The 27,052-nt window shown below is 36.9% G+C and overlaps 1 protein-coding gene across 1 annotated transcript; it reads right to left on the reverse strand.

The window, feature by feature from the left end:
- Window positions 1-23,060: 23,060 nt before the first annotated feature.
- LOC127121374 (polygalacturonase At1g48100) lies at window positions 23,061-25,883 on the reverse strand. The gene is made up of 8 exons (XM_051051877.1): window positions 25,602-25,883; window positions 25,394-25,522; window positions 25,014-25,181; window positions 24,888-24,926; window positions 24,576-24,783; window positions 24,054-24,135; window positions 23,843-23,951; window positions 23,061-23,670 (listed from the first exon to the last, which is right to left on the reverse strand). The coding sequence occupies exons 1-8, from the start codon at window positions 25,809-25,811 to the stop codon at window positions 23,257-23,259; spliced, it is 1,359 nt and encodes a 452-aa protein (XP_050907834.1). The 5' UTR covers window positions 25,812-25,883; the 3' UTR covers window positions 23,061-23,256.
- Window positions 25,884-27,052: the final 1,169 nt, after the last annotated feature.

The following is a 27,052-nucleotide window of genomic DNA, read 5'->3' on the forward strand; positions in this document are numbered from 1 at the left end:
ATTTCGTGGGTAGTGGGCTCAAATGAGGGCAACTCAAGCCCAAAATCTTTCTGATATTTTCTGAAATGCGCGCCCTTCGCCTAGCGAAGGATCTGCTCGCCTAGCGAGCATGGCAGTACTCTTCGCTAGGCGAAGCATTTGCTCGCCTAGCGAGCATGACAGTTCAGCAGCAGATTCTTGCTTCTTCCAGCCTGGCGATTTGCACAGTGAATAGGCCCCATCTGGCCCTGTTGGTAGTACCTCAAGTCTTTTCCTTGTGTTGACTGATCGTTTGAATAAAACCCACAAAGTGTCCTGGATGATGTCCGAGCTTCTTGGAGCTAATTCCGATTGACATGATGCAATGTGGTATGAAATGCTTAAATGATCTAAAAAGTGAATGCATGAATGAGGAGGGCAAATTTTGGGGTGTTACACTACTTTGCTATCATTACCACAGACTCCACCATAAATCAGGACTCTGCTTAGAGACCCATTTATGTACCTTAGAATCCAATTCAATGCTTGCCAATGCGCCTTCCCATAATTGGCCATATACTTATTTACAAAGCTCACTGCATATATTATGTATGCCCTTGTACATACCATATCATACATCAAAGAACTCACTATACTAACATATGGAGTGCTTTTCATATAAGCTCTTTCGACTTCAGTACTAGGACTTTAAGCCGTACTCAGCTTGAAATAAGGATTATTTGGTGTTACAACAAGCTTTGAAATTGACATACCAAACTTGTCGAGAATCTTCTTGAAGTATGTCTCTTGAGATAAGCATAATCTTGACTTCTTTTTATCTCTCTATATGTCAATCCCAAGAATCCTTGAGGTAGTTCCCAGATCCTTCATGTCGAACTCCTTATCGAGTTCATCCTTCAGCTTCATAACATCCTCGGCATTGTTTCTTGCTATTATAATATAATCCACATAAAGCAAAAAAGTAACAAGTGAATTTACAGGCCGAAATCTGAAGTAAACATAGTGGTCGAACTAGCTCTCATGAAACCAATGTGTGCCATGAAGTTGTTGAATCTCCTATTCCATTGTCGAGGAGATTGTTTTAGACCATATACAGACCTATTCAGCTTGCACATATAATCCTCCTTTCCCTTTTCTACATACCCTTTAAGTTGCCTCATCAGAATTATTTCATGTAGATCACCATACAGGAAGATTGTCTTCACATCCATCTGTTCAAGTTCCAGGTCCAACTTCACCACCATATCAAGCATCATTCAAATGGATCTATGCTTTACAATAGGTGAGAACACATCATTGAAGTCGACACCTTATTTATGAGTGAACCCCCTAACAACCAACCTTGCCTTAAATCTCTTCGACACCACTCATTACATTTCTTCCTTGGCCTTGAATATCCACTTACAGCTGACAAACCTGGCTCCTGCAGGTTTCAAGATTAACTCTCAAGTGTGATTATCATGAATAGATTTATCTTATCATCCAAGGCTTTCAATCATTCAATATTGTTTCGACTCCTCATAGCTTCATTATAGTCTCTAGGCTCTTCATTAAGAACCGCACTTGCAGAGATTAAGGCGAATGCTATAAGATCTGCATAACCAAGTCTCTAAGGTGGCTTGATGATTTTTCTCGACCTGTCTCTTTCTAGCGGGTATTCATTTTCATTCTCCTCCTCCTCATCATCATCTTATTCTTCTTCTTCAACTTCATCTGGGTTATGCAATTCGACATCACAATGCTCCACCTCAACACAAATCTTTTCCTGTTCTAGCTCTTCTACAAATATCTCTGCATTTCGACCAACATCATCACTTTTCTTGAACACCATTTGTACATTATTGAAAACTACATCTCGATTTATGATACACCTCTTGTGACCTGGCTCTAGGCACCACAACCTATAATCTTTGAATCCTTCAGGGTATCCAAGAAACATACATCTCAGAGCTCTAGGTTTGACATTGTCTTGTATAATATGAGTAGAAGCTACACAACCAAATAATCTAAATCTATTTAGATTAGATGGATGTCTCTACCATACTTCTTTAGGCGTCTTCATCCCCCAAAGTCATCGAGGGACACCTATTTATCAGGTGAGTTACAGTCATGATTGCCTTAGCCCAAAACAGCTTTTTCAATCTAGTACTAACCATCATTCAACTCACTCTTTCCAGAATTGTTCGATTAAGCCTTTTAGCCAAACCCTTTTGTTGGGGAGTACCTGCAATATTTGTGCCTTGCAATACCAGATGCAACACAATAGTTGTTGAAAGCCTCATTGCAAAATTGAAGACCATTGTCGGTCTTCAGCGTCTTGACCTTCCTGCCAATTTGGTTTTCGACCAGAGTCTTCTAACTTTTAAAATTTTCAAAAGTTTAATCCTTAGTCTTCGGGATGAATACCCATAACTTTATAGAATTATCATCAATTATGGATAGGAAATACTTTGCACTTGAGTGTGAATGATTCTTTGCAGGATTTACCAAATACACAAGGTTCATTAAACTCTAGTTTTTTGACATTTTCACCACATAAAAGATTTTTTTTCGACAATTCGACTAGGCCTCTTTCACTAACATGGCCAAGTAGCTTGTGCCACAAGTCTGTTTTCAACACAGTTTTTATGGATGCCGCATCTGCTGGACCACTTACAACCTCATCCTCCACGGTATATAGGCCTTGCCTCTTGATGCCTCTCAAGACTTCCTTCGTCCCCTTCATTACCCTTAGGATACTTTGATCTCCTTTGAAAACATATAATTTCTTGTCGAATTCACCAAGAGAAATAAATTTTCTATTAATTTCAAGAACATACCTGACATCAGTCAATAATCTTATTGACTCATCACAGAGCTTTAATCTCACAAATCCAATACCTACAATTTTGCAAGCTTTATTGTTCCCCAGCAACACTGATCCACCATCTTGATCACATGATTCCTCAAACACGTCTTTGTTTGGAGTCATGTGCCAAGTACACCCTGAATTCATAATCCACCCCTTTCTAGAATCGCTGCTTGAAACCACCAGGACATCAGATGATTCACAACCATCTTGCACAATAACTACATTACCGTTATCCTTTCCACCATGATTTATTCAGTCGATCAAGGCACATTTTTCTTGTGTAAACCTCATTTTTACAAAGATAACACCTAATAGAAGGAGAATTACCACCGTAAGAATTATGTATAACTTTACCCCTCTGCTTCTCAAACCTACCATCTTTCTTTGAGAATTTCTCCTTAACTGACAAACCTTTACCAATATTCGTTGGCTTGTCCTCCTTTCATTTGTTTAAATACTTAGAGTACAAGGCTAATTAAACTTCTCCAAATGTCAACAAAACTCTTCCATACAAGAGAGTTTCTTTGAAGTGGGCATGATATCTTATTAAAACAACAACAACAACAACATTTGGTCTTCGTCATCAATCTTGGCTTCGATAATTTCAGGATCAAGAATCAACTTGTTGAATATATCCAGCTGCTCAGCCAAGAATTTATATTCACTCGTCTTGAATGAATAGCGATTTTATTTAGGTAGATATGATTGACCAAGGATTTGGTCATATACAAACCCTCAAATTTTCTCCACACACTCGTTGCCCTCTTCTTCTTCGAGACCTGCCGAAGAACCTTATCACCAAAGTTCAATATGATGGCACTCTGGGCTTTCTCGATCATCCTTGTCTTATCCTTCTTCGTTAGGGATGAAACCTTCTTCTATGATCCTTTCAACACTTCTAACAAGCCTTGCTGAACTAGTAGGGCTTGCATCTTCAAACGCGACAAATCGAAATCATTTGCCTCAGTGAATTTCTCAATCTCAAACTTTATTGACGACATGTTCTTCCCCACGTTCACCACACCAATTTGTTGTGAAATCAGTGCCCAAAAAACAGAGTATGGTTGGTTTCTTGATTAACAAGAAAACCACAAAGTAAAAGAAATGAGAGAGGAGAAAAGAAAAGAAAGACAATTCAAAGTGCTTAAAAAACTGGATTCTTGATTCAATTACACATTAAGGAACAATATTTACAATTCAATCTCAACCACACCAGTTTCGCCCTCTGATTAGGTTTATTAGTGATTCATAGAGAAGTGGTGACTAATATGCTATTTATAAGAAAACTAAACCCCAACTTTCAACTAACAAACTAAACAATTGACCCAACAAACTGATTCAATTCGACATGCTAACTTAAACTACAAGCTAACATATTTTGACAACATGATATAACAAGCTTCGACTACAACACACACATATTTGACTCCTGCATGCTTGAACAGACTTCAACTACAGCATGCACAACTTCTATCGAAAAATAAAGTTGTCCCTGTTGAGACTTGAGTTCGATCCAAAATACCGCATCTATGTTATGACTATCTATGTTATGTTAAATATTTATGTTACGACTATCTATGTAATGTGACACATTTTGATATTAATTTATGTTTTTCTTCAAATTTATGCATTCATCTGTTACTGATTTCTGGATTAAGCATACATTGTTTATTTTGTATATGCACCACCGATTAAACCCTAATATGTTTATATAGATGTATCTCCAGATACATTTTTGAGCAATATAGGGTGACTCAATCACAAAGTGTTGATGTGTGTGTATTTTATGTGCGTCTGGAGATACATCTCCGAAATTCAAAGATTTTTGTAACTTTTCGCTATTAAAGTATTAATACCCAACAAATAACACCAATATTCACTAATGATGTTTTTCCCAAAAGAACTAGATAAAGTAAACCCAAACTCCTACTTAATATTACCCAAATATTTTTTTTCACTTAACACCCCATAAATAAACTAAGTCTATTAGTACAATCCAATGAAAATAAATCAAACAAAAATTTACACCCTCATCACATTCACAAAGTAAAATAAAGAACTGTGGGCTTTCTCGATCATCATTGTTTTATTCTTCTCTGTTAGGGACTCATCCATCTTCTCCGATCCTTTCAACGCTTCTAACAAGCCCTATTGAACTAGTAGGGCTTGCATATTTAAGCGCCATAATCATTCGCCCCGGTGAATTTCTCAATCTCAACAATTGAATCTCAACCACACCACACCACAGCTTTCAACCAACAAACTAAACAATTGGCCCAACAAACTTGCCCAATTCGACATTGAGATATTTTATAAGAGAGAGTGAGTGTGTTGCAACTCTATGGAAATTGGAATTTTTCCTCTTTTTACAGAATATGTCACCAAGGGGATTCGAACCCAGGACCTCCTTGAAACTGTACATGTCTTACCACTAGGCTAGAGAGGTTGTTGTTGAATGCTTATGCAATGAATAAATATTAATCTAAATCTTGATTAAGATAGATTAATGAATTAATTGAGTGTTATAACTCCGTTTTGGATGCGAACGGGTGCGTTAGTAAGATAATGAAAAAGACTATTATTATTGTTCCATGTTATAAAATATTATGTGATTTATAAATGCCATGAATTTTATCATGATGAAAATTAAATATTGTTGTTATGTGGAAGGTGAAATAACATGATTAAAAACCTTACAAAGATGAGTGAGGAAACCTAGAAGAATAATTTGATTAATAACTTAGAAAGATAATCTAGGTTATGGAACATATGAGATAAATGTATGAGAATACGGTATTCATTCGTACGATGCTTATGTGAGGTCGTGGACGAATTGTTACCATGATTAAGAATGAGACGCATTGTATGGAACATGCCATGTTATTATTTGTGTATTATGGTGAATGAAGTCACCTATGATTGATGAATTTGTTATGGTTCGTGGAACCAATGATTATGGAACCGATCATGTATTCAGAATGTGTGTTTTTCTGTGGTGGTACACATCTCTATTGGTATGCTTAGACGTGTAAGCATTGGGATGTGTGACCAATGATTCGAGCCTCAATTGGGTTTGAGCTCCAACCATGGCGGACATGGGGGAAAGGTGGACACCTATGTGGGTTAGAGTCTCATACGGTGAAAGATACCCTAGGTGGGTTAGAGTCTCATACGGGTGATGGTTCTTAAAAGTGGGTTTAAGTCCCATAGGGGAACCGGATATCCACCACGAAAGTCAAATCATACGAGCATGCATGAACCGAGTCTGGCTTAGACGTAAGTCCGATCGGGAATTGATGTTCCGTGATCTGAATAATGATCGTGGTTGAGTTATGAGAACTCAGATGCATGTTGCCATACAATTGCGAGATAGTTTCCCCATCGCTCAAGTCTTCGTTCCCTTGTTGACTTGAGTTGGATATGAGTTGAATATCGATTAGAATACCCTGTAGAGCCGAGTGGACCCATAGGATAGGAGAACTCACTGAGATTATTATCTCATCCCATTATTCTTGTTATTTTCAGGTAATTCTTTACAGGTTGAAGTTAAGAGAAACTGTTATGGATGTTTCAAGGGTTGCTGTTCATTATGATCTTCCGCTGTGGAGTTGTGTGCAATGAAGATATTGTACATAGTTCTTAGATTTTTATTGTTTAGGCATTATTGTATAACATGTTCCATTGATGTTTTAGTTTGGACATGTATATATATTGATGCCATTAGGCACTTATGTTGTGACAGTACCAAAATTTAACACTTGTATGATATTATTCTAGATATATATTATACGGGTTGTTATAGTTGGTATCAGAGCAGGTCGATTCTCGACCTAGCCTTGAAACATCATAAGTAAATCTATTCCTGCCTCATATGTGTGTTTAGCCAACATGATTCTTAATATCACTGTATATAGTATTGGGCCTGATCAACCTAATATTATGTGCATGGTAGGTAGGATCATGGTTGAGCGACCACGAGGACTCTGAAGTGTGGGTTGAACTTGCGCTTTGGGAATAGGCTCAAGCCAAGAGTTAGAAAGTAAGGAGAACTAGATGGCCCAGTTGAAGTTTCAGAGGCGTTGTGATTTGGGTATTATGGAATTGAAGAGTAGTGTATCGTTCAAGCGATTCTGCGGTGTTAACAGAGTTGAGAAGTTGAGGATCTGTATTGGATGAATTGTCAGAACTTTGAGAAAGGTGTGGATTGTTAGTGGAGTAAGATATACTCACTAATATGGAATAGTATTGTGAATATTTCCGTATGGTAAAGTAGAAAGGATGGTTATGTTACGCATATGTCATAAGGTTTGGAAGTGAGGTAGTGTATCAGTGTTTCAGTTTCTAAGGCCACTAAAATATTTTGGAAGAACAAGAGTACTTAATGGAATATATATATTTGGAATGGTACCTTGCAAGTGGTTGAAGACTTGAGGGATAAGGACGTTCAGTTTTGTTGGGAGCCTAAGGTAGTGATGAAGTCTAAGAAGAGACTCAAGGACATGGTTGCCTATTCCAAGTGAAACATGTATGGACCAAATGGAGGTTAGAAGATAAACCAAGTATGTTCAGTTTTAGAAGGGAGATCGGATTTGAGATAGCTCGTCAGCGGTTCAGTGTTAGTAAGAGACCATTATGGAATGATGAGTTACCTAGAGATCAATTATAAGAGTTTGTGTTGGAGGCAGATAGCGCACATTATATAGTAATGGAAGCTCTAGTGGGTTTTGGTTGTATGAGAACTGGTTGAGGATAAGAGCAATTAAGTTGGATTTAAGGAAGTCTAGTAGAATGGTTTTGTAATTGGAACTGGGAGAATTACCATGGGAAGACAAGTGAACACTGAGTGTGGAAGTAATGTGGATGTTGCAATACAACTGTCGTAATGGGGTACATTTTAGATAAAGGCACAATGGGACCATTAAGATTCATTAAGACAAAGTTATGGGCGTGTAGTTGATGATTGTTCACATCGAGGATTTCTAGAGTATGTAGTGTGTAACACCCGAGGTCGGAGAGGCCGAAGAGTGGTTACATGTAACATCCGAGGGCGATGGAGTGGTTGTCGATGCATGATGCATGACAATGAGACACTCCTAGCAACTTCTAGGGGAAAAACCGAATTCACATCGGAATGAGAGGGATCCTGAGGCTGTGCAGGTATGAGACTACATGGTTGAAAGAAGGCTTATAAGGATTAATTGGTACTACCTATATCAACAAGATGCATCTTCTTTTCGGTATCCTAACCAATAAGAACTCCATAGTTAAGCGTGCTTGACTTGGAGTAGTATTGGGATGGGTGACCTTCTGGGAAGTTTCCTGAAAAGCGTGCGAGTGAGGACAAAACATGTTGAAAAAGGCCCGTGTTGATTTGTGGGGTTAGTTGATAATCCTGAAAGCAGTCTGGGGTGTTACATAGTGGAATAGAGGAAGTTAAACCTTGGTGTTAAGAGAAGTATGTGATAGCTGTATTATGGTCACAAGTAAGTGTAATGGATTCCTTGTCTTGAGATGGATGTAAAGTAACATACATTTTTTTGAGCAGCGAGTCTTGTATTCTAAGAAGTTTAGTTGATGATAGCCAACAAAAGATAAGCTAAGCTGGAGCATGTGGACCAAGTGTAGAATGTGGATATTTTATGTTGCAAGAGTTTATTGGGAGGCAATGAGGATTATTCGTGGGAAGTTATAGAGACAAGTAACCCCGGTATAATACAGTGTGTAGTAGGTATTGGTTTAGAAGAAAATTCTTGTCATAATTGTGTGGTAATGATAAGGTTCATCTTAAGTGCATTTTATTTGGATTGAAAGAGTAATATTGGCTTATTGGAAGTCTGGTTGTTATTTATCTTCTTGAGAAGTATTTGGTTGGTTGGTTAGTCGCGGAGTATAAACGTTCACACCGTGTTGGAGCTAAGGATGTCCTAAATGTCATAAGTGTACCGTTGTGGATGTACAAATTAGGGATGGAGTTGCAAGTCACCACAAGTCAGATTGGTAGTTTTGAAATTGGGATTTCTGAAGGTGTAGTGCGTAGTTTGTCATCTGAGGAGATACCATGGAAGTCAGACATGTGGGAAAACCAACCTGGTGGACCATGCTCAGTTTAAGTGAGTTTGAGAAGTACCACTATTATGATTATGAATAACTATACGGAACGGACTTGGAAGAGACCTACTAAGTGCTGATCTGGAAGAGATTAGCTAGGTATGTGGTATAAATTGATAAGGTGTGAAGTGGTTGGTCATGGTATGAAGTTGATTAATTCATTCGGATTCATAGCCTCAGATGTAGACTCCCTGAGAGTGGTAATGGATGTGTACGATGATACTCTACCCTATAGGAAAGATTCATGAGTTATACTTCCCAGGAGGAACGGGAATCAAATATTCCTAAAGTTAAACAAGTAACTCGGATGGTATGTTAGTAAGAGCATGAGCTAAGATTATGGAAGACGGGACAAGACGATTGAGATGAATGATTTTGGATACGAAGTGAAATGTTGTCCCTAGATAGGTGTGAAATATTGCGTGTGACTCTATGAGGTGTATGGACACTCATAGTTACGTTTTAGATTGCTTAAGTTCCTTAGAAGTGGTGTTTTGTTGATGATTTAAAGTTCCTTAATGGTGTTATGTTGTTTTGGTCGAGATCATGTGTCGGAAGAAATATTGAATGAATCAAAACCCTATGAGAGGATTTGATATGGAATATAGTAACCAGAACCAGACGTTGTCAAACTGGTTTGGTTTAGCTACATCGAACACATGATGAACTTAGTGAAGGTGAGAAAAACAAGAAAGGGGGGGGGGGGGGGTTGAATTGTTTGGAAAAATAAGCGCTTTTCAAAATGAAAACCACACAATGATTTTATACTGGTTCGCTTATAACACAAAGCTACTCCAGTCCACCCGGCCAAGGTGATTTCGCCTTCAACAAGGACTTAATCCACTAATCTTGAAAGATTACAAACAACGCCTAAGAGAAAAATCTCTTAGTCCTCTCAAGTATACAGACTTTACAAAGTCACTTGAGGAAATAAACAAACAATTGATAAAAGATTTATGTAATCTAGAGTGCTTCTAAGAAAGCAAATATTACAGTGTTAAGAACAAAGGTTTTTCACGTTATAAGCAAAAGCTTCGTGAAGATCTTAGAGAGCAAGAGTGTTTTTCTTGAGTGTTGATGTTTCAGTATAATTTTGGCTTGTTGGCTTGCTTATTGTGTACTGAAAGTTGATTTGTAATCCTTTATATAGATCAGTGAGGTAGTAGTTGAAACTGATGAGTAATAAGATGATTTTACGCCATAACATAAGTAGCTTCTGCAGGATAACTTTCTCTCCTTGAAATGACTACTTACCACATATAGTATCTTCTTCATTGAAATTGAAGATTAACGTCTCTTTCTCTATTAGGAAATCCATTTGCAAATCTTTACTTGGCTTTAACGTTACTCTTTCATGATTAGCAATTCCATGCTCAGAGTATTTGTATTTCTGGAGAATCTTGGAATCTTGCTTCTGATGTTGATCTCTTGTGAGTTCAGATAGTTTCTTCAGATAGCGCTGAGAACTTCTGGAGTTTAGCATACGTTGTTCAGAGTCAGAACTTCTAGAGTTCACTTCTTGTTCAGATGCTTCTGATACTTTGCTGTTTTGCTCAGAGTTAGACTATCTTGAACTTGTTTTCACTTCAGATGCTTCTGATCATTTGATAATGTGTATCTGATCTGGTTTTGTATCTGATGACATCATCAGATTTCTTCCTTCTTTCTTTAGAACCCTGCACACTTAGAAACTTTTCGTTAGGGTGCCATTTTTGGTTTCATCCTTTGTTATCATCAAAATCAAGGAATCTGTTGTAGAACAATTTTTGTTCTTACAATCTCCCCCTTTTTGATGATGACAAAACAAACTTAATTAGCAGATGAAACATGAATAATATCAGATCAGATAGACAGAAGCTCCCCCTGAGATAGTGCTAGGGAGTTCAGAAGTTCTTACCAGAGCTTCCAAGCAATGAGGTTTCTGAAGCTTTCTGCAATTTCTTAAGTCCAAGTTAGATAAAATTATTTTTAAGAAAAAATATGTTGCAGAATGCTTAAGGTAATTAGACAATATTTTCATCAGAGCTATTAATGACTTCTCCCCCTTTTTGTCAGAATCAAAAAGACATAGTAAAAAAAATAGGTAAAGAGAAAAACTTGAATTCATAGATAGAAGCACAAAGGCAACAGAAGCTAGAAAAACATCAGATTCAGAGAAAATAAAAACAACAGGCAAGCAAAAATAAATCCTAAGTGCCTAAGGGTTCGGAGGCGGAGGCATTCTCTGAAGCAACATTGCAAGCATATTCTGGATGTTGTCGTTGACAGTATCTTGCTTGTCCATTCTGGCCCGGAGTTCATTCTGATCTTGCTTAAGTTCTTTCAGAGTCTGAAGAACCATAGGGATCACAGAAGAGGACTCCCCCAGAGTCAGAGCCTGCTGAGCTTCAGCTTCAGCAGCAGCTTGTGCTTCTGCATCCGCCAGAGCCTTAGCTTCAGCTTCCTTTTCCCTTAGGATTTCAGCTTGACAAGCTTTTTCTTCTTCTTCCAGTCTTCGTGCTTCTTCTTCAGCTTCCTTGGCCAATCTCTCTTCCTCTAGCCTTCTGGCTTCAGCTTCTCTGGCAAGTCTCTCCTGGAGTCTTGCCTCAGCATCTCTGATGTAGCCATTTCTGACTTGTTCAGAGATGTTCTTCAGTCTAAAAGACTCAGAGGTCATCCAGCCAATGACTCTGTTCCAGTGTGTCCTTACAGATTTAGGATCATCACTGTTTTCAGAGTTAGTGGTCAGAGACTTGACCTTTTGTACTGAAGCTTCTGCTACCTGCATGATGGCTTCCTCAAGGGTAGGTGTAGAAAGTTCAGGTTCAGGTTCAGGTTCAGAGGTATGAGGTGGAGGGCTGAGATTTAATGTGTGAGGTTCAGATTCTGATTCAGGTTGGGGTTCAGATTCTGCTTCTAGTTGAGGTTCAGATGTTTGGGGTGAAGCGTAAAGAGGGTTTAAATCTAAGGGTTCAGTTTCAGCTTCAGGTGTAGCGGAGATGTTTGGTGGGGTGATATCAGAGGTGTGGGGTTCAGAGGGTTGAGTTTCAGAAGGTATGGTGGTTGTTTGTTGTGGTGGAGGTGAAGTTGCTTCAGATTGTGTTTGTGTTTGGTGTTGTGAAGCAAGTTTATGAGCAAAAATTGTGGCTATGGTTGGGGAATCAGGGTCAGGATATTCTGGGTCAGAAGAGATGGAAACATATGGGGGTGATTCTGGTTCTGAGGATGATGAAGAGGAAGTGCTTTGGTGAGTTTGTTTAGGTTCAGAGAGAGGTATGAATGTACGGGCTACATTTAGAACTGGTGAAGGTTGGGAGGTTCTGGTGGTTGAAGGTGGGATTTCAGAGGTTGTAAAAATAGGTTGTGAGGAGAGAGGATTAGAAGAAGCCATCAGAGGATTAGAGGTAACAGAAGGAACAGACGTACCAGTAGATATATTCAGAGGAGTTGAAGATTTGCTTCCAGAAGCTTCTCCAAGTCTGGCCTTCTTTGCCGGAGGTGCTATCTTCTTCTCAGAGAGACCTCTCTTGTATCTGACGAAGTCTTCTTCTGAATCCAGACAGTCGTCGAGGCTGAAGTCAGAGATATCAACACCATCATCTAGCAGACGCTGAAGATAGATAGCAACAGCATCTCTGGGTTCATTCTTGAAGAACCTGGCAAGGCCATGAGGCATCTTCCTCTGATCTTTCAAAGATTCCCAAGATGTGTCCAGAGTGGGTTTGACATGAATCTTCTTTATTATACCCATACTCTTGAGATTTCTGGCGTTCAGAGGCTTCCCAACATCTATTGCCAGATCATCCATCAGTTTGGTCTTCTCCAGATGATCTACCAGTCCATTTTCAATGAAGACATCAGATAGCAATCTTCCCAGAGGAATGTAGGATCTGGGCTTCATATTGTTTCTGGTTTCTCTGACAGAATCTCTCAGATATCTGAAAAGGAGAGCAGGGAGGCAGATCTTCACACCCTTCTGAATGCAATACAGAATGCATTTCTAGTCTGCATTGATGTAGTCAGAAGAGTTAGAGGCTGGACGGTGGTGAATAGTTCCCAGAATGATCTTCAGCCACACTCTGAGGTTCTGATGTAGCTCCTTGTTCTTTGAAGGATTTCCTTCAGTGTTGGGTTTGAAGATTGTTGGATTGATTACATCAGTAATGCGCTTTGACCTAGGAGGGATGTTGTAAATCCTTTTACCTCCAGCTCTTTCCATGTTTAGTAAGGAGGCAATTGATCCTTCAATGATAACAATCTTTACCCCCAGAACATAGGAGACGATGAAGTGGTCATCTGCATCTGCAAATCTCCAGAACTCCTTGATGAGAAGAGGGTAAACAGGACCATAGAGCCTTTGGAAGTAGTTTTCCCATCCTTGTTTGCGAAGCTCTTCAGTAAGATCAACGCCATTTCTCTTCAAGTTGTCGAAATCAACTAGTGATTCACACAACACGTCCAGTCCTTCAAAAGGGGTTGAAAGGTTAACATGTTGTTCACGGTCAAGAACATGGGGTTCTTTGTAAACAGGGGTGATGGTGACGCCTGTAACCGTTGGTGTTGGAATGCTTGAGGTTTGAGCAGTAGAGCTTGATTCCATTTCTTGAGAGAAGTTAAAGACTTGTTGTTGTTGAGCGTCCATGGTGAAGGAGAAGAAGATTGAAGAAGATGAAGAACTTGCAGAGAATGCTTCAGAGAGGGTTTAGGGTTTTAGAGTGAGTGAGAGTGATAAGTGTGTGAAATGTGAGAAAAGTGTTTATATACCCTAAGTAAAACACATGCAAAACGACACATTAAATTGCGTTAGCACAACGCTCAAGTAAGCACGCTTGGGGGAAAAAATGATTACAGCTAATTAATGAATGTCTAATCCCACAGTACGCACACTGCTCGAGGAGAACTCAAACGTCTGCCTTTGAATTTCTTTTGACAGCTGTCTAGAAGTTCTAAGGTTAGACGCACAGAGCTCCACGTGTTGATGTATCTGATCTTCAGGAATACCAAGGGGTTGTTCCTGGAGATTTCTAACTCAGATATCTTCTTAACTGGTAGAAGTATCAGAGTCAGAGGCAGAAGTGCATTTGTTTTTATCAGAGTCTCATTTTACATTTTCAGATGCCATACTTTACTCAGGGCAATTTTTAATGTTCAGATGTTCTAAGATAAAAAGAAATCTATCTTCAGCTAGAGGCTTAGTAAAGATATCTGCCCATTGATGTTCAGTATCAATGAACTTCAATGTTACTATCCCTTTCTGAACATAGTCTCTGATAAAATGATGTTTTATTTCAATGTGTTTGGCTCTGGAATGTAGAATGGGATTCTTACTTAAACAAATAGCAGCAGTATTATCACAAAAGATAGGAATGTTACTCTCAAAGATTTGCAGATCTTCTAACTGATGCTTCATCCAGAGCATCTGAGTTGTGCACAGTGACGCTGAGATATATTCTGCTTCTGCAGTTGATAGAGCAATTGTTGATTGTCTTTTGCTAGCCCAGGATATCAGATTGTTTCCCAGAAGATGGCAATTTCCAGAAGTGCTTTTTCGTTCTACTCTATCTCCTGCATAATCTGCATCACAATAACCAGAAAGTCTATACTCTGATGTTTTCTTATACATCAGGCCCAGGTTAGGAGTTCCTTTCAGATACTTAAGAATTCTCTTAACTGCTGTTAAATGAGATTCTCTAGGATCTGATTGGAATCTGGCACAAAGACAGACGCTAAAGAGAATATCAGGACGAGTAACAGTCAGATAGAGAAGAGAGCCTATCATACCTCGATAGAGCTTCTGACAAACCTTGTTGCTTACCTCTTCCTTTTCCAGAATGCAAGTTGGGTGCATGGGAGTTTTTGCAGAGTTGCATTCAGTCATGTCAAACTTCTTCAGAACGTCTTTAATATATTTACTTTGATGGACGTACGTGACTTCTGGAGTTTGATTAATTTGAATTCCCAGAAAGAACTTTAGTTCTTGCATTAAACTCATCTCAAATTCTGCCTGCATTAACTTAGAAAATTCTTGGCAAACAGAGATATTAGCAGAACCAAAAATAATATCATCAACATAAATTTGGCATATCATGAGATCATTATTAAGGTTTTTACAGAAGAGTGTAGAATCAACTTTTCCTCTGATAAAATTTTGTTCCAGAAGAAAATTGCTTAATCGTTCATACCAAGCTCTGGGAGCTTGTTTAAGTCCATATAAGGATTTCTTAAGTTTAAAAACATGTTCTGGAAAATTTGAATTTTCAAAACCTGGAGGTTGGTTGACATACACTTCTTCTATATATAACCATTCAGGAATGCACTCTTGACATCCATTTGATATAATTTAATAGAATGATTAATAGCAAAAGATACAAGAAGACGAATAGATTCTAACCTCGCGACTGGAGCAAAGGTTTCATTATAGTCAATACCTTCTTGTTGACTGTAACCTTGAGCTACCAGTCGAGCTTTGTTTCTGACAACTTCTCCTTTCTCGTTCAGCTTATTTCTGAAAACCCATCTGGTTCCAATGACATGAGTGCCTCTGGGTTTAGGAACGAGATCCCAGACATCATTCTTTGAGAATTGATCCAATTCTTCTTGCATGGCTGCCACCCAGTCGTTATCCTGAAGTGCTTCATCACAAGACGTAGGCTCAATCAGAGACACTAGTCCCAGAGTAGTATCTTCAGAAGTCCTGAAGGTAGATCTGGTTCTGACAGGTTCGTCCTTGTTTCCCAGAATCAAATCTTCAGATACATTGATACGACTTTTGACTTTCTTTGGGATTTCTGGAGATTTAATTTCTTCATAGTTCTGAGTGACAGTTGCTTCTGGAGTTTTATCAGATTCTACAAGAGTGATTTCCAAATCTGCAAACTTTTCAACTAGCTTTGACTTTTCAGGGTCAAGCTTATCATCAAATCTGACATGAATTGATTCTTCCACAATTTTGGTTTCTGTGTTGAATACTCTGTAGCCTTTAGAGCGTTCTGAGTATCCTAACATAATACCTTTCTGTGCTTTGGAATCAAACTTGTTCAGATGTTCTTTAGTATTTAATATAAACAAGAACATCCAAAAGGATGAAAATATGAAATGTTTGGTTTTCTTCCTTTACACAGTTCATAGGGAGTCTTTTCTAGAATAGGTCTTATAGAGATTCTATTCTGAATGTAACACGCTGTATTTACAGCTTCTGCCCAAAAGTGCTTTGCTACATTAGTTTCATTGATCATGGTTCTGGCCATCTCTTGGAGTGTCCTATTCTTCCTCTCTACAACTCCATTTTGTTGTGGAGTTCTAGGGCAGGAGAAATCATGGGATATTCCATTAGAATCAAATAATTCTTCAAAATCTTTGTTTTCAAATTCTCCACCATGATCACTTCTGACTCTAATAATTTTAGAGTCAAATTCTTTTTGCACTTTGGAACAGAAACTGGTGAATACAGAGTGAGACTCACTCTTGTGCTTTAGGAATTTTACCCATGTCCAGCGACTGTAATCATCAACAATGACTAGTCCATACTTCTTTCCATTAACTGATGCTGTTTTCACAGGACCAAATAAGTCAATGTGAAGAAGTTCCAGAGGCTTAGAGGTAGAAACAACATTTTTCTTTTTAAAAGATGTTTTTGAAAATTTTCCTTTCTGACAAGCTTCACACAGAGCATCTGAAGAAAACTTCAGTTTAGGTAGGCCTCTAACTAACTCGAGTTTATTTAGCTGAGAAAGTTTCCTCATGCTAATGTGGCCCAAGCGTCTATGCCATACCCATTGCTCTTCGTGAACTGACATTAGACATTTAACATTTTGATCTTTTAAATCAGAAAGATTTATTTTGTAAATGTTGTTTTTCCTCTTGCCTGTGAAAAGGATAGAGCCATCGTTCTGATTAATGGCTTTACATGTTTTTTGATTGAAGATCACATCATAACCGTTATCACTTAATTGACTTATGGATAACAAGTTATGCATTAATCCTTCTACATAAAGAACATCAGATATAGAGGGAAGAGTATCATTACCAATAGTTCCGGAGCCTCTGATCCTTCCTTTCTGATCTCCTCCGAAGCCTACAAATCCAGCGTCTTTAAGTTCCAGACTTTGGAACATAGACTTTCTTCCCGTCATGTGTCGCGAGCATCCAGAGTCCAGGTACCATGACTGGTGTCTGAACTTTGCTGCATAGGATATCTGCAACATAGATAATCTTATCTTTCGGTACCCAGAATCTCTTGGGTCCTTTCAGATTAGTTTTCCCAGAGTTTCTTATAACTTTGGGTTTTCTAGCATTTTTAAATTTTTGTTCTTGTGTGTGTGTGTAATGATATGAAAAGGGAGATTTAAGTTGTTTACTGGTAGAAGTTTTATCTTCCTTAGGATCATACCCAATTCCCTTTTTGTTGTTCTGACTTACTCCATAAATCATGGATGCCATAATACTCCTATCTATCCCATTCTTCAGAAATTCTTGAAAGGCTTCTTCATATTTATAAATTATTTTATTTGAAGTTTGTGGTGCTTGAGACAACGCTTCTTCTAGTTCTAAGCTTTTTCTCTTTGCTCCATCTCTTTCTAACATTAAAGATTTGATTGTATCTTCTCGTGATAAAATTGTTATCTCAAGCTCTCTACATTCTTCAAATTTTGCTTTAAGACAGCCTTTGATGTTTTTAAACTTTTGTTTTAATTTCTGATATGAGCTTAGAGTTTCTGACAAGCATGATTCTAAATCAGAACGAGAAAGTTCAGAAAATACCTCTTCAGATTCTTCATCTGAGCTGCTGGATGTGGTAGCCATAAGTGCTACGTTGGCCTGTTCATCAGAGTCAGATTCTGATGATCCAGATTCACTATCATCCCAGGTGGCCATTAATCCTTTCTTTGTTCTGAAGGTATTTTTCTTGAAGCTTTCTTTTCTAGAGTTGTCTTTCTTCAGCTTGGGGCATTCATTTCTGTAATGACCTGTTTCTTTACATTCATAACAGGTAATATCTTTGTTAGCTTTACCTTTTGAAGTTGACTCTGATCGATCCCCTCTGGGTCTTGGTCTTCTGAAGTTGTTGTTCCTCTTTTTCCAGAGTTGCTTGACTCTCTTGGTTAGTAGGGACAACTCTTCTTCATCATCAGAGTCTTCTGGTTCAGAATCGTCAGTATCTTCAGTTTCTGCCTGGAGAGCTTTGGTTCTGTCAGGTTTCCGTCTTTCAGATCTGGACTTTAGCGCTACGGACTTGTTCTTTTTCTGAGGCTCATCCTCCTCTAGTTCTATCTCATGGCTTCTGAGAGAACTAACAAGTTCTTCAAGGCTGATATTGTTCAGATCCTTTGACAGCTTCAGAGCAGTAACCATAGGTCTCCATTTCTTTGGCAGACTTCTGACTATCTTCTTAACATGATCTGCAGTCGTGTATCCTTTGTCTAGCACTTTAAGACCTGCAATAAGAGTTTGAAATCTAGAAAACATAGCCTCTATAGCTTCGTCATCTTCCATTTTGAAGGCTTCATATTTCTGGATAAGCGCCAGAGCCTTCGTCTCCTTGACTTGGGAGTTTCCTTCATGGGTCATCTTTAGAGAGTCAAGTATATCTTTGGCTGTCTCTCTGTTGGTGATCTTTTCATATTCGTTGTATGATATAGCATTTAGAAGTATTGTTCTGGCCTTGTGATGATTTTTGAAGATACGTTTCTGATCTTCTGACATCTTGTTTTTGTGAACTTCAGCTCCATTTTCTAAGACTGGAGGTGTATATCCATCTGTGACTATGTCCCAGAGGTCAGCATCATAACCCAGAAAGAAACTTTCGATTCTATCTTTCCAGTAATCAAATTTCTCTCCATCAAAAACAGGAGGCTTAACATTGTAAGAATCTCTTTCATTTGAGTGGGCCATTGTTTTTCTCGTACTGGATCTCTCTACACGGTTAAGTGTTTGATTAGAAAATCAATAATAGAGCCGGAGCTCTGATACCAATTGAAGGCGAGAAAAACAAGAAAGGGGGGGGGGGTTTGAATTGTTTGGAAAAATAAGCGCTTTTCAAAATGAAAACCACACAATGATTTTATACTGGTTCGCTTATAACACAAAGCTACTCCAGTCCACCCGGCCAAGGTGATTTCGCCTTCAACAAGGACTTAATCCACTAATCTTGAAAGATTACAAACAACGCCTAAGAGAAAAATCTCTTAGTCCTCTCAAGTATACAGACTTTACAAAGTCACTTGAGGAAATAAACAAACAATTGATAAAAGATTTATGTAATCTAGAGTGCTTCTAAGAAAGCAAATATTACAGTGTTAAGAACAAAGGTTTTTCACGTTATAAGCAAAAGCTTCGTGAAGATCTTAGAGAGCAAGAGTGTTTTTCTTGAGTGTTGATGTTTCAGTATAATTTTGGCTTGTTGGCTTGCTTATTGTGTACTGAAAGTTGATTTGTAATCCTTTATATAGATCAGTGAGGTAGTAGTTGAAACTGATGAGTAATAAGATGATTTTACGCCATAACATAAGTAGCTTCTGCAGGATAACTTTCTCTCCTTGAAATGACTACTTACCACATATAGTATCTTCTTCATTGAAATTGGAGATTAACGTCTCTTTCTCTATTAGGAAATCCATTTGCAAATCTTTACTTGGCTTTAACGTTACTCTTTCATGATTAGCAATTCCATGCTCAGAGTATTTGTATTTCTGGAGAATCTTGGAATCTTGCTTCTGATGTTGATCTCTTGTGAGTTCAGATAGTTTCTTCAGATAGCGCTGAGAACTTCTGGAGTTTAGCATACGTTGTTCAGAGTCAGAACTTCTAGAGTTCACTTCTTGTTCAGATGCTTCTGATACTTTGCTGTTTTGCTCAGAGTTAGACTATCTTGAACTTGTTTTCACTTCAGATGCTTCTGATCATTTGATAATTTGTATCTGATCTGGTTTTGTATCTGATGACATCATCAGATTTCTTCCTTCTTTCTTTAGAACCCTGCACACTTAGAAACTTTTCGTTAGGGTGCCATTTTTGGTTTCATCCTTTGTTATCATCAAAATCAAGGAATCTGTTATAGAACAATTTTTGTTCTTACACTTAGATGTTCTACGTTTCATGGTTGTAGCAATGTAATCCTGGATACCTAGCTTCTGTAGAGTGTTGGTCTTATTCTGAACTTTAGTGAGTCATGAAGGAAGTTATTCTACTAATGGAAGTCGGTAAGGTTCTTGTACCATTTTGGGCAGTAGGCACTCTGAGGGTAAGTGCGTTTCTTTGAAGATTGTTAGCTAACCAGTAGTGCCTAGGAATCCCAAGTATTCCACTATTGGAATCAGAGTATCACAATGGAAGGTGACGAGAGAAAGAGCCCAATCAAGTCTATGGGGATCAGGGAGATAGTTACTCGTAAGAATGGAGGTAAGGATGAGAGTAAGATAATCTCGTGCTAATGGTTCTATCTTATTGGAGTAGTACGAGAGAAGGGAAACAATTGGAGTAGAGGTTTGCAACATGTAGCATTATGCCAGGTGAAGTTTATGAGATTATCAATAAATGGATTACAAAGTTGTCGCATTTGTTGAAGGAATAATAAGAAAAGAGTAGTCAATATTGTTTATGGTCAGGGAATCAATAAATTTTCTTATGAAGAATTAATGAGTATTGATTAACCAAGTCCAAATAAGGTGTTGTAATTATGTTTTGTGTAACATAGTACAAGGATGGGAAGTCGTGGTTTCCGGGAAGAAAGTGACCCACTAATGTTGAGCGGTATATAAGAGGAATTAAGTGGGAGCAAGTCTAAATGTTAATCCAATATCAGAATGAGATTGTGATGGAAATCAAGAAGTTTTGAGAGTGCATGAAGAAGGAAATTTGTCAGCAAAGATAAGTTAGAAGAATAAGTATGTTAGAGACTTGGAATTGAAGAGAGGTCAAGTGTTGGTCTAAGATGTTGATTCAATGTTTGTTTGTTTGTTGAGTGAAGGAAATTCGGGGGCGAATTTCAATTTAAGGGGGGGAGAATGTAATATCCCATATTCCTTTACATGCTCAATTAGTTGTCAGTTGAGATCAATTGAGTACCTGTGTACTATATCTTTTGTTAGTTGTAACAATTAGAGCTCCTATGTGCTCTAAATGTTGTCAATTGGGACCATGGCTTACCACTAGACTAGAGAGGTTGTTGTTGAATGCTTATGCAATGAATAAATATTAATCTAAATCTTGATTAAGATAGATTAATGAATTAATTGAGCGTTATAACTCTGTTTTAGATGCGGACGGATGCGTTAGTAAGATAATGAAAAAGACTATTATTATTGTTCCATGTTATAAAATATTATGTGATTTATAAATGCCATGAATTTTATCATGATGAAAATTAAATATTGTTGTTATGTGGAAGGTGAAATAACATGATTAAAAACCTTACAAAGATGAGTGAGGAAACCTAGAAGAATAATTTGATTAATAACTTAGAAAGATAATCTAGGTTATGGAACATGTGAGATACATGTATGAGAATACGATATTCATTCGTACGACGCTTATGTGAGGTCGTGGACGAATTGTTACCATGATTAAGAATGAGACGCATTGTATGGAACATGCCATGTTATTATTTGTGTATTATGGTAAATGAAGTCACCTATGATTGATGAATTTGTTATGGTTCGTGGAACCAATGATTATGGAACCGATCATGTATTCAGAATGTGTGTTTTTCTGTGGTGGTACACATCTCTATTGGTATGCTTAGACGTGTAAGCATTGGGATGTGTGACCAATGATTCGAGCCTCAATTGGGTTTGAGCCCCAACCATGGAGGACATGGGGGAAAGGTGGACACCTATGTGGGTTAGAGTCCCATACGGTGAAAGATACCCTAGGTGGGTTAGAGTCCCATACGGGTGATGGTTCTTAAAAGTGGGTTTAAGTCCCATAGGGGAACCGGATATCCACCGCGAAAGTCGAATCATACGAGCATGCATGAACCGAGTCTGGCTTAGACGTATGTCCGATCGGGAATTGATGTTTCGTGATCTGAATAATGATCGTGGTTGAGTTATGAGAACTCAGATGCATGTTGCCATACAATTGCGAGATAGTTTCCCCATCGCTCAAGTCTTCGTTCCCTTGTTGACTTGAGTTGGATATGAGTTGAATATCGATTAGAATACCCTGTAGAGCCGAGTGGACCCATAGGATAGGAGAACTCACTGAGATTATTATCTCATCCCATTATTCTTGTTATTTTCAGGTAATTCTTTACAGGTTGAAGTTAAGAGAAACTGTTATGGATGTTTCAAGGGTTGCTGTTCATTATGATCTTCCGCTGTGGAGTTGTGTGCAATGAAGATATTGTACATAGTTCTTAGATTTTTATTGTTTAGGCATTATTGTATAACATGTTCCATTGATGTTTTAGTTTGGACATGTATATATATTGATGCCATTAGGCACTTATGTTGTGACAGTACCAAAATTTAACACTTGTATGATATTATTCTAGATATATATTATACGGGTTGTTATACTAACTTAAACTACAAGCTAACATATTTCGACAGTATGTTAGAACAAGTTTCGACTACAACACATACATCTTCGACTCCTACATGCTTGAACAGACTTCGATTACAGCATACACAACTCCCGTCGAAACATGAAGTCATCCCTATCGAGACTTGAGTTTGATCACAAAAACCACATATATGTATGATTATCTATGTTATGTTACATATTTATGTTATGATTATCTATGTAATGTGATATATTTTGATATTAATTTATACGTTTCTTCAAATTTATGCATTCATTTGTTACTGGTTTCTGGATTAAGCTTACATTGTTCATTTCGAATATGCACCTCCTTAAATTTCTTTGATTTTTGAATTAAAGGTTGTTACGGAGATGTACCTTCGATTAAACCCTAATATATTTATAAAAATGTATCTCCAAATACATTATTGAGCAATATATAGTGACTCAATCATAAAGTGTTGATGTATGTGTATTTTATGTGTGTCTAAAGATGCATCTATAGAATCCAAAAAAATTGTATCTTTTCGTCATGGCGTGGGAAAAGGAATATCCATCCATTAAATGTATCAATACCCAAGAAATAACACCAATATTCACTTTCCAAAAGAACTACATAAAGTAAGCCCAAACTCCTTCTTAATATATCCAAATATTTGTTTTCACTTAACACCCAACAAATAAACTAAGCCTATTAGTACAATCCAATGAAAAGAAAACAAACTAAAATTTACACCCTCATCACCTTCACAAAGTAAAAAAAGCATTTGAAGAAGGGAAGCTACCAAAAAAAACCCAGAACTAATTAAACATAACATCTACAACAATTTATAACACACACTATCACGTGACTTTGCTATCCTCTTGATTAATCCACCACCACTTCTCAAACAATAATCAATACTTGAAGGTACCAATTCACCTTGTGATTTTCCATAAGAGTTCCAACACATAGCTTGTTCATAACCTCTATATTCAAGAGAAGGCCTCAACTGAATATCAGTTAAATCAACATCTGTACATGGTATGCTATTGCTGCAAGCTAGGTGAACAGGTTGCATTGCATAAGTTCCACTTATTTGATCAAATTTAACACCAGAAATCATCACTGTTCCTGTTTGGTTCTTGCATATTTGTTTGTCACAATAGTATTGGTCTATCATTATTGGATACATAACATCATGGACTTTGATCCTTGAAAATGTTACATTTTTAACCATACCATTTCCTCCCTATTCAAAAATTATATTTACTCAAATTAATGTCCATGAAATCATATATATATATATATATATATATATATATATATATATATATATATATATATGGCTAAAAAATAATATTATTAAATCAGCTCAGACGATAATTGTGCAGAGAAATCTGATTGCTAACTAGGGTTAATACCTGCCATGTTTTAATCCTTGCACCATATAGAGTATTTTTCATTGCAATATCCGCAACAATGATGTCAGAGACGCATGCCAAACTCTTGTCTTTTCCTAATCCTCCTAAACTATATATTTTTATTCACAAAATCAATTATGTATAATGATTAGTGGCTATAGCTAATAATACAATGAAAAATATACAACTTTTATTATTTTATTTTTCTTACCTTATGCCATGACCAGGGCCACATTTTATGTGGTGGACATGAATATTAGAGCATCCGGTTTGTATGGAAACACAGTCATCACCTGATAATAATATATAAAATAAAAACAAGTGTTAATATTATAAGCTTCTCATAAAAAAAATAACTTTAATATAGTTAAAGTTAGTTTAACTTTATAAAATGCACGTTTCAAAAGTTAGTTGCTGTGACAGTTTACCGTTTAGACTTGAAAAAAGTATTTCAGCCAATCATTCTTTACCAAAATGAAGCTCAACAATTCTAAGTGGACAATGCACCATGTTGGCCATGCTTTAAAAATTTACTAGATTCTACTTTTTCAGGTAAAAATGGATTCTACAATAATCTATCAAGTACTGGTTCAGACATCCTAGACACGATACTGATTCTAACACGCTGACATCAGTAATAATTTGAGGAATGGAAGTAATTTAATGTAATTAGATGTGTCTGTGTCGATGTTAAATAGAAGGTAGTATATAATAAGTTTAATGCATGCGTTACCGGTTCCAATATTAGAATGTTGAATTTCTACATCATGTGTGTTTTGCAGGTGAATTCCATCAGTATTTGGGCTACTTTGAGGGGAAGATATTGTAATGTTATCAACTTTGATTCGATTTGAGTTATCAAATTTTAGATGGCATAGAGGACTGTTTATGATTTTGATATCTTTAACACTTATAAGGTTGCTAGAGTAGAATCTTATAGCCTGCATATAGAAAGTGTTAAACAGGAATAATGAGAAAAAAAATTAGGCTATAAATCAAAACAAAATTGTGTTATAGTTTGTGATGGAAAAATGATAAATCTTACAGTTGGCTTCATGCTTGGAATTTGTTTAGAGTGAGTTTTCTGCACAATAAAGAAAAGTGTAATTGCGTGATTGTGGCCATAATATAAAAGTTCGCACGTAACTGCAACCGAAATTTAAAATGATACCTGTATATCAGAAAGTTCTGAGTTTTTCCACCAGTTAAAGCCTTGACCATCAATAGTTCCATCGCCTTTGATAGTGAAGTTCTGCACCCATTTGAAATTTATCCATTGAAACAAACTAGATTTTGGCCATGAAGATACTTGAGAAGGAGCCAATATTGTTCCATCTATCTGTTAAATATAATTCAGTTTGCATTAAATGTCACATAAGTTTTACATAAAGACCTAAATAGTCTTAGTTCAAGCAGTTTAAGACGGTTGAACCATGACTCAGAGGTCTCGCCGGTTCGATATCGACCAGTCCAGCATTTAAAACATTGTTGTAAACTAGTATTATGAGACTAATTTAAACACAATATACAAAAGGGTATATGAAAATGAACCTGAAGAGTAAGACCAGGCATACAAGGGCCTTGTAGAGTAATGGCCTTAATGAGGAAGTTGAGTTTTTCAGGAACTTTTATTGTGGCACTAGCAACTTTGCATGCAGATTTCCATGCAGCTAGAAATGCCTGCTTAATTAAAATTATAAACTTTTGAAACTCATTTTCATGAAAATTATTGTAGTGGTTGAAAAATCATTTTGATTACCTGTGAATCATCAGAAACTCCATTGCCATTTGCACCAAAAGACATAATATCATAAGTGTTTACTTGTGTTGAATGAGGATGTGATTCTTTGTGATGTTTGTGAAGTTTTTTCTTCATGTTAGTCTTTCTTGCATCCACAGGGAAGGTGACAAAAATAAACATTAACAAAGACAGGAAAAAGATTAGAGAAAAATGTATGTTTCTCTTCATTCTTTTTTTTGCACACTTTTTGAAAGAGTAGTAGCAAAGAAAATTGTAGGAATTTCAGGTGGTTTTGAAGTTGTATTGAAGTTATAAATAGCTTATATATATATATACTATAATATGGTGGAAATCTTGTTGTAAATCTCTAATTTTTTAAGGTCTTGCTTTTAGTTAAAAAGTGTTAATTCACTAATGCATATAGTTAGGTACATTTGGAGGACGTGGAGATTCCTTAAGTTTGAGATGGGCGGTTAATTGAGCAAAAGTAGTTATTATTATTTATATTATGTTTGCTTTTGAAAGATTCTAAAATTTTAGTTGAGATGGATTATGGAGTTTCACTGAGTTATGGTGTGTCTCAAGGCTCAAAGATTAACATATAATGTTATCAAAAGAGACTTCACATCTATAGCGAAAATTAAATCGACAATGTTTTAGAAATTGAGTTAACTTCTTATCAATTAAGACAATCATCATATATTTTTTGGGTGATTTTTTTTAATAAATTGATAAAAGAAAATTTATTTATTAAGTAAAATAATTTTTGGTTGTTATGATGTGAATATTATAGTTGTTTGTTGAAAATAATTTAAGACATTAGTATTTGAACAAATTATGAGACTCGAACTTAGGGTGATAGTAAACTGGTCTAAGGCATTGATGTTATGTGACTCATGTTGTAACTTTATCAAATGAAATATGAAAATTTAATCGTTTGATTCAAGATCATGTATAGTGGCTATTGAGAACATCAAATTATTTTCAACACATAATTATCAAGCACCTTGGACCGTCTGTAGAGGTCAATCCTCACCATGGAGTCATCTGAGACTCTTTTGCTAATCAGCTCTCCAAGAGACTCTTTCTTTAGAAGTATAGGTTTATTAGTTTAGGGGGTCGTCCTGTTCTCCTTAATTTTGTGATGAATGTTATTCATATTTTTTTTCATTTATGAAAAATGTTTGTGAAAATTTTGAAGAAAATAGTTAGAATCTGAAGAAGATTTTTATGGGGAGGTCTGAAAGGAGATTTTAAGATATTATGAATTAAATGGTATGATGTCTATAACACAAAAAGTAAATGTGACTTTGGAATTAGAGATCCCCGTCTGAATCTCGGGCACTTTTGGTCCTTGGACCGATATCCTCATAGTTAGATATGGATTTTTAGTTGTTTCTTCTTTAAGAGGTGGTAGAGACTTTGGTTTTTGGTCCTCATACTCTTGGAAAAAACAAGTGTCTCTCTAT

This window comes from Lathyrus oleraceus, chromosome 2 (assembly GCF_024323335.1).
Source record: "Lathyrus oleraceus cultivar Zhongwan6 chromosome 2, CAAS_Psat_ZW6_1.0, whole genome shotgun sequence".
NCBI lineage: Eukaryota > Viridiplantae > Streptophyta > Magnoliopsida > Fabales > Fabaceae > Lathyrus > Lathyrus oleraceus.